General features: G+C 41.7%; 1 protein-coding gene across 3 annotated transcripts in view; it reads right to left on the reverse strand.

Annotated features, from left to right (window-relative positions):
- Positions 1 to 8,968, reverse strand: part of CWH43 (cell wall biogenesis 43 C-terminal homolog) — a 47,027-nt gene that overhangs the window by 21,752 nt on the left and 16,307 nt on the right. Inside the window, exons 1-2 of one of the 3 annotated variants that reach the window (XM_027457104.3) lie at positions 3,245 to 3,808; positions 2,792 to 2,983 (exon numbers count right to left, since the gene is read on the reverse strand). In XM_027457104.3, coding sequence (XP_027312905.2) covers positions 2,792 to 2,983; positions 3,245 to 3,287 — 235 coding nt within the window. In that variant the 5' untranslated portion in view covers positions 3,288 to 3,808. Of the gene's footprint in view, positions 1 to 2,791; positions 2,984 to 3,091; positions 3,206 to 3,244; positions 3,809 to 8,968 lie in introns of those variants that run through there. The other 2 variants (XM_072037631.1, XM_072037630.1) reach the window with 2 other exon arrangements.

An 8,968-nucleotide genomic window follows, 5' to 3' on the forward strand; every position in this document is an offset into this window, starting at 1 on the left:
GAGATGCTGCGTGTGCATCTCCCCCATTTCCCGAGGCACAATGACCTCACCTTTATCGGCAGTTTCAAACTCAGCTAGCAGGTTTGCAATCCAAGTGAGTGTGGGTCATGCACATTCTTATAACCTCTCAGTCGGTGTGTCAAATTCTGGCCCGGTGACAATGTTTGACTAGCAGCAAACAGCAGGAGAAGCAATGCAACTTGCTAGCAGCCATTTGCTAAGAAAGTATGAGTCAAACATCATGAGGCATTAAGCAAGGAAGGGTAGAAATGGAGCTGCCGATCCTGGCAATGCATGCTGGAATCCTCCAACTGTCTATTTCCGCATTCTGCTTACAGCAAAAGATGCAAAGCCAAGAGTAAAGATGTCAAAATGAAATGGCCAAGTGAATGATGTGCCTGCATGGACTCGAGCACAGGTTGCATGTACAATGCACACAGATTTCTTTTGCTATGTTGTGCTGAAACCCACAACTGCCTCTTCAAATCTTTTGTCATTTGTGCTAGCTGGATTAACGCTAGCATGGGTCTGCAATGCTTACATTGCACACACCTTGGGCTGCTCAGCAAGTACACCCAAAACGTACATACATCTATCCAAACATGTAAATCCACTCCATGTGCTATCTGAAGACATAGATTCAAATGGACGCTACCAGAAGGTCTGTGTTGTTGTTGTGTTTTTTAAATAGAACACAAAGTCAAGCAGTGTGAAAGGATACAGAAATCAAAAGAAAAGCTTCAGAGAAAATAAATCTTCCTGAAAAGATGAAAAGAAAGTGAGCAATAACGTTGGATAAAGGGAAGTCTTTATCATTAAAAAAAAAAAAAGTCCTAAATATTCTGGTAAAGAGTGAGAATTACCACTAGCTGCTAAACTCATTGCTAAGGACAAAGAGGGTGAAGAACATGCTTTTATGTCTACCGCAAATACTGACTCTCACTGTAGAGCAACAGGAAAGGTGAATACAGTACAGCAGACCTGATAGAGAATATGGTGTTGAGTTGCCAAAGGCAATATTAGGAGTGTTCGGGAGATGGAAACAGCAGGAGGACATGGTCTCTGTGGGCTTCAGATACCCTACGCAGGAGCGAATGGGAGATCTCATCTGCATATAGCAATGCTCAGGTTAGTCCTGCCTGAGGATGCTCACAGCTTCAGCCTCCCCACGCTCTGGAGTCCTCCCACAACAGTCTCCACCAACACATCCTTTCCCCAGATAATTACCAAAGGTGCTAATTTCTTGTTCACAGTTCGTATCATCAGGAGCCCCTCATGCAGGTAAGCAAACATATAAACCAGCAGACTTTACACACCACTGCTCTTTATTTAGCAGAATGTGAATTACACTCACTTAAGCAATTTCCATCTCTTTTGGCAAAGTGAACTAGTAAGAGCAGCAAGATGATCTGAATGACTAATCTTAAATAAACACAGCAGATTTTGCATTACTGTGATATTTGAAGGAATGCAGAGTGCAATTTGAAATGCTTACACGTTGCTACTAGGCTCTAAAAGCAGATTTTGTAGAAAGCAATGCACTGAGCACTGCTGCAGAAAGGTGAAGCGGAAGACTGCTCACTGAAAAGCTTATCAAAAACATAACTAAAAAAAGGATTAGGATGGATAAGATGGAAAGAGCAGAAAATGAAAATAACATGGTGAAATTACTCTTCATCTGAACTGATGACACCAATAAGCTGTGTTCTGTTCTAGCAAATTTCTAGAGATAAGAAACAGGAATTCTCAGAAAAGAAAGAAAGTCATGCAGAGAGGGTATATACGATCATCCTGTTCTGTCTTCTACCAATAAAAGAGGAAAATCATACGGAAAGGGATTCTGTGGTTATCATCTTATATTGATAAATGAGAAGTCAGGAGCTGCTGCTTCAGAAAGAGTCAAGACATCACTTAGCAGCAGCATTTTCCCTCTATGCAGGATGGATACCCTCATCTCCTCTGAGTTCATCCTGGTGTTGCAAACTCATTAGCAATAACCTGCTTCTGAACTTGGAGGTAGCTGCCAAATCTTCTCCCAACAAACTTCCAGAATATCAACAAGAGATAAGACTTGTGTTAGTCTGCTGAAGACAAAAGAGGGAAAGAGAGAATCCCAGCAAGTCTTGGCTTAGGAAGGGGCATGTGCAATGGGTTGTGAGGAAGTTGTATCTTAAATTTAACATCAAATGTTCTTCTGCCTGTGCAACTGATGGAATATAAGAGTCATTTCACACTCAGGATGAGCCTATAACCCCAGCAATACGCTACAGGCACATAGATGGATTTAATGAAGAAAAAAAAATAATTCCAGAGCTTCAAAAGTAAATGTATTAAAGAACATTTCACTTGCAGCACATTACATTTATATTACATAGCCCCAAGCTGTTCTGTAACACCACATCTCTAGCCATTGTCAGAGACACAGAAATGCTATACAAAAAGCACCTGCTCTACTCTTCTCCATGCAATATTGACAACTTTTGCCTGTTGGGCATGACTTGTACTAATTTAAAAGCCTCTAGAAATACAAGTGAAATGAGATTTGCCTTGAATTATGCAGTACAGGTCTAAAAGCCAACATAATGGATGCAAACAATATTCCTCTGACCATATCCACAGGCTCAAGAACAAAAAATAAATAAATAAAAAGAAATGCACAAGTTTGTGAGAGCAAGAACTTCTTATTCCTGTGTCTATCCAGAATCCTCTGAGTCCTGAGGCAATTTGCCATGTTTACTGCTATGCCTTGATAAGAAGATGGAATCTGTAGGTCACTGCAGTGCATACTTACCAACCGTAGTCAGTCTCAGAAGGGCTAGGACGTACTTGTTGTTAGCCAACCTCCAGAAAGGACCGATTATCAAGAGTACTGGAGAAAAGAAGGCAACTGCAAAAACTTCTAGACCCGTGAGCGCCAGCGTCTGAAGGGGGAAGTAATAGATCATCGGTGGCAGAGCATGGTAAAGAGACCATGAAATGTAGCCTTAAAAATAAAGAAAAAATACATTGTACATTTTTTATAGCAAGGCTTTCTGGAGATTACTAAAAATATCATATAAAACATCGTATAAATATCATATCACAAAAATACCATGGTTGATCTACTTCCAAGGGGTGATCTCAGGGGCGCCCCGGAGCCCCCGGCTCCCCTCAGCCCCGCCGCGCCCCTGCTCCGGGCAGCCCCCGGCGCTGCCCTCCGCGGCCGTGAGGGGGGGAGGCTCGCCCCGGCCCCGCCGCCACCTACCGAGGAGGCTCTCGGAGATAGCAGCCCTCCACAGGGCGCCCATCGCCTCGCCTCGCCGGGGGCTTCGGCCCCTCCTCGCCCGGGAGCCGAGCGCCGGGATCGCCTCAGCGCGGCTGCCTCAGCCGGCACGAGGCTGGCGGGCACCGGGCGCCACAGCGACGCCTGCCGGAGTGCCCTCTCCTTCCCCTTCACCTTCCCCTTTCCCTCCCGTGCTGCTGAAGGAGAGCACTGGCCACAACCTCAGCCCGCAGGGTGGCTCTGAAGCTGGGCAAGCCCCAGCAGAGGCGCAGCTGGAGGTGCTCAGGGTGGCCCGGCATGTGCTGAGGTGGCGCTGTGGTGAGGGGATGGCAGGGTCAGCATGATGTGAGGAGATGTTCGCTTAAACCAGGAGTTCCTTCATAGAAGTCACACTGCGAGTTAGAAATGGATGGCCCAAATTTATTCTTCACTGCTTGGTGACAAGAAAGCGTGAGCAGATCTTGCCTCAGTGCTACTGAAGGAACATTCACCCACCATCAAGCACAAAAACAAGCAAAGGATTGCCATCCCCTGTGGAAAGCAGGAGGTGACTCACTTGCTGCTTGCATAAATACAAGGTTGGTTACCCCTTAATACACGGGGGGTGTCAGTGGTGTCTCCTGCTTAGCCCTGTGCCCACCTGAATGAAATATCCCCAGACTAAGGGCTCCCGATAAGAAATACTGTCTGCAGAAATCCTCTCAGCATTTAGCTTGCTGAGGTTTCTGGGTTGAGGCTGAAGCCACAGTAGTTGTCAATTTTAGAAGAAACCCTCCGTTATACGAGCCTAGCCATGATTACTACAGCCAGCCTATGGCAAAAGGATTACATAAACAAAAGCTAATTTTTGTAATTTCATTTTTGGCATAAAACATAAATTTGTAACTATGAACTAAGAAGTGCTTTTGCTGTTGGAATACATTGCCTTCTGAAGTTCTATTAATCTTCATACATTACCCTAGGAAGCTGCCAGATGTATCTTATCATTTCTGTTAAACTTCTGTCTCACTCTAAATAAACCTTATGATAAGCATTTTCTTTGCTTTGCCTGTGAAATTCTAAATCCATAGGAGTAAACTTAAAAATAAATAAATAAATAAATAATGGTATTTTGATGGAAAAGTCAACTTCTCTAGGGCAGGAAGAGTGAGACTCAAACTTAATGGCCCTCCTTCTCTTTTCTTCGAGATCCATGTCACTAAATGCTTCTTTCATTTGCTTTATTTGAGAAAATGTCACTTATGGCTGGTTTAGGATTATGCGAGTGATGACACCATTTCATCTGGCTGTGGCACGACGCCAGTGGAACACATAAGGTGCAATCAGAGTAAACACAGAACATGGCTGCTTCTGTAGCTGCACAGCACCAGTGTGATGCTCACAGGACATACTCAGCCAATAAATATTTGAAGCAATTTTGCAAGGCTTTTTGTAATTATAGTATAGTATAGTATCTTGCTTCATGGTTTAGGAGTGGAGTTCCAGAAAAACTAGACACATTTGGAATCAGGAACCTGACGTGTTTGCGTGGCTTCCATTAAACTCATAATTCAATGAAAATAATGCAATTCCTGGCAAAGTTAGCCATTGTATCCTGAGTAATCTCTTGATGAGATTCTTAGTAGCTACTACGTTTGGCTTCAAACATAACAAAGTCACAATTCCAGTTCTCTTTGTAGAGCTGACAAACAAACAGGCATTTGCACTTGGGAGGGAAGGAGGATTTTTGAAGTCTAATGTATTTTGAAATGAAAACAGATGTCTTAAATATAAACTTTCAACACTTACAGAGTGTTTTGTTATGCATACATGCATAGGAGTTCTTTTTCACTATAGTTTTTATTCTCGGAGTGCTGAATGTGTAGCTGATAATAATAATAAAGCAATAGCATTCAATCTACACAGGAATAAAATTTTGGCAAATGAGCAAATCTAAAATAGCATACTACAGTAAGAGTTTCTACTCACAGAAAAAGGATCACCTGTATTTTATAAGTGTTTAATATACTCTGAACATAAGGCAGACATAAAATCTTATCTGAATTTAACAGAACTCACAGCCCCATGATTAAATGGGTATTGACGGGGGTAAACCTTTCTAAAGCTAGTGATTGTAAAATCCAGTGCTTTATTTGGGCTCAAACTGTAAAGCAAGAATGTTTTGAAACCCAAAGTAAACACAGAATTTTATAGAACTGTCAGACACCTGGGAGAAGTTGGCCTTGCGTATTGTCTGATGAGGCATGAGTAAGAAGCAGAAGAAAGTGCCAGAGAAATAGAGAAAAACAGCATAAAAGTACAGGTTGAGGACTAAGAATGCTATATCAGAAAAAAAAAAAAAAAATGATGTGGTTGAGTTTACAGTTAGGCACCTGCCACAGCTGCAGTGGAAGCACAAAGACTTGCAGGTCGTTTGGTGCCTGTTTACACAACAGTATTAAGCTTCTTAATCATTACCTTTGCCGCTGTTATGCAAATCTCCATATGTATATTCATACTTACAAACATTAGATAGACTGGGTTGTCATTTTCTCAAGGTTACAGTAAGTTGGCCACAACAAAATACCGTTCATTTATTACACCTGTGCTGAAGCATAACCTCATCTCTAGTAAATTAGCCATAAAAACAGAACTAGTAAACACTGAGACTCATTAGAGACCTTTTTCAGTAAAATGTACCATGGGACATACACTAACATTGCTCCAGAGTCATTCCAGTACTGTACTCAGTAGAATGGGTTTTCATTCACTTTAGTATGTATTAGAAATGTCAAGTACAATCAAGACTGATTATGGGATTTGAGCACTTATAACCCCATTGAATCTGCTGGTACTGCAGGACTTTGCTGTAGAAGAGGCAGAATGCATACAGCTGTACAGCTTTAGAGAAGGCAAAACCCTGTGGTCATTTCACTGCCTTCTTCACTCTGAAAAGTGAAAATCCTAAACCTTGAACATCTGATAATTGTCAGCCATTCGTATCTATTAATATCCAGACTGAGTGTAAAATAGAAACAAATATATCCAAGAGTCAGATAATAAGCCAGGGCTTAAAAATAATATTACAAGATTTCTTGTGCATAGTGAGGACAGGGTTTAATGTTTTACTCAGAAGTATGTTGACTGTTCCCTGCTGTGACTTTTGATGTCTTTTCATTCACCCTGAACTCCTATTTCCATTAGCAAGAGAACAATGCCCTACAGTGTAATTCTTATGTGGTTTTCCATGCTCTAAATGCTTTTATTACTGATACATTTTTTTAACTACACTGTGCTTGCATTACTTCAGGTCTTTGTTTCTTGGGGATTTTTTTCAAGCAATTAACAGTCTTTGTGTTTTTCTAATAGACAAACAAACCATTTTTATCATGCTTTGTAATAGTTCCTCTTCTTTCATCTGCTGTATGCGTATGTGGAGTGTTAATGTTAAATACGCACACTGGGAAAGCTTTGCCATTGGTGTATGTGATGAACTTCAGGATCCTGGCAAACCTGCATTGTTTTCTAAAAGGATTTTCAGAGAAGCAGCCACGAATCCTGTACATCTTTGTTGAACTTAGCAATATGGTTTAGTGGAGGACTTGTTAGTGTTAGGTCGGAGGTTGGACTCGATGATCTTGAGGTCTCTCCCAACCTAGATAATTCTGTGATTCTGTGATTCTTATCCCACTTTGTGAAGCTTCAGCTCCTTGACATCCTTGTAGTCTGACAATAGAAAATTCCACAGCCAAGCACTGAACTCATTATTGGTTATTTTTGATGCCTTTTTTATCTTGATAAAAAAAAAAAAAAAAAAGAGGTGTTTTGTTTTGCTTTCCTAGGAGGGTCAAGGATCTCTCTTTTGTTTTGTGTTTATTAATCTGAAGCATCTGCATTTATTGGTTTCTATCTATCAAGTTCTGTCCATTTTCATAGCTCTGGGGTACTTTCTGGTAAATCTTAAGGAAAAATAGTGTTTGAGAGACATATTCAATTATGATATCCAATTCTGTCTTCCAAGTTAAAACTAAAAAGAATTCTAACCTGATTTTTAATCAGCACTTTTGCACAAGAAGGTACAATAACCCAAGCAAATACCATCCCCAGGAACAAGTATGTCCCACAAGGAAATTGTTCCACTGTTCTTTCATATTATGACCAGTTTAAGCTGAACCAGCTAAGAAATAATTGTTTTCTAGGGTCTCAAGCCACATGGGATTTGCTTATTTAATGTTGTTTTTTAACAATAGGATATAGGCAGTATCTATTTATTTGTGTGTGTGTGTGTGATTTAAAGGGTACCTCTTAGATCATAGGAGATGTAGGTTTTAACCTATAAGATTAGGATTTATAAGAGCTGTTTTAGGACATAATTCTTGCCAAATCCCCACACAAAGAGGACATTTTGCAGCAGCAATGCTCTGGCTTGGCTGGTAAGAGTGAGATAATACTCTGGGGAAAGGGGCTCCAAATAGCCAGGATTTCTGGAAGCTGAAAGCCTTTTCGGACCTACGAAAGTAAACTGTGACTTACCTGTCATGTTTATTATGAAATATAGACACTGAGGTCATGCAAGAGAAGGCAGTGTAATGCTGATCTCACGAGCTATTAATTTCACGACAAGCACTGAAGTGCTGTGTCGTCATTTAGGCTACTCTACTGAAAACAACTGCCTCGCTGTAAAATAAAGAAACAGGACAGGTTTTATTAAAGTGCAAAATAACCATCTATCGACTTGCTTAATCACAGCGTTCAAACCAAAGCGGATAAGCAACACTGGGAGCTCTGAAATGGCCGAGGGGGGGGAAACCTGTCGCAGCCCCTGCAACGAGGGCCCGGCCGCGGCCAGAAGATGGCGGTGGAGGCCGGGCTGCGGGATGGGGCCTGGCCGGGAAGGGAAGGGAAGGGAAGGGAAGGGAAGGGAAGGGAAGGGAAGGGAAGGGAAGGGAAGGGAAGGGAAGGGAAGGGAAGGGAAGGGAAGGGAAGGGAAGGGAAGGGAAGGGAAGGGAAGGGAAGGGAAGGGAAGGGAAGGGGGACGCTCAGTCCTAAAAGGGGTCTCCGAGGTGGTAGCTAGGTGTCACAGAGATTGCTGTACTTCAGTGGCACCTGCCCCAGGCGAATGCTTGGTGTCTCTACTATAGATCGAAGTCAACCTCATGGAGCAATTAACATGCAAGTTCTGCTTCCCGCCTTCTTCCTTGAGTTCTTCCTTTCTTTTCCACCTGAGAAATTGCGCAGCCACAATTCCTATCTGGAAGGAGACTTACTGAAAACAAGGGAGATGAAGCTGGCAACTCCCACAATCCGAACCAGAAGAACTGGGCTATCTTCCTGCATACTGCTTCTTTATCCACCAGTTAGAAGAATCAAAATTGAGGGATCTTTCAGGAGTCTTTTAGTACCCTTTTCATCTGTAAATTAATAAATGATCCAGAACATTTCTCATAAAACAGGAAAACATTTTTTGAATACTGGATCCTTACAAACCACATTGATTCATTTATGTGTTATATGGGCATTTAAGTTAAATAAAAAGTGCATAGTTGGGGATTTCTTCCCAAGGCAGTTAAGAACATATACAGTTCATTCATACCTTAACAATTGCATAGTTAGGTTGAGAAAACGGCAATAATGTTACAGCAAAAATGTGCAAAAAAAATTATGTTTGTTCAACAGCTCAGTGCAAATAAAGTTATTTTGGAGAATGGTGGTTGTCTTTCCAGGACA

This window comes from Anas platyrhynchos, chromosome 4 (assembly GCF_047663525.1).
Source record: "Anas platyrhynchos isolate ZD024472 breed Pekin duck chromosome 4, IASCAAS_PekinDuck_T2T, whole genome shotgun sequence".
Lineage (NCBI taxonomy): Eukaryota > Metazoa > Chordata > Aves > Anseriformes > Anatidae > Anas > Anas platyrhynchos.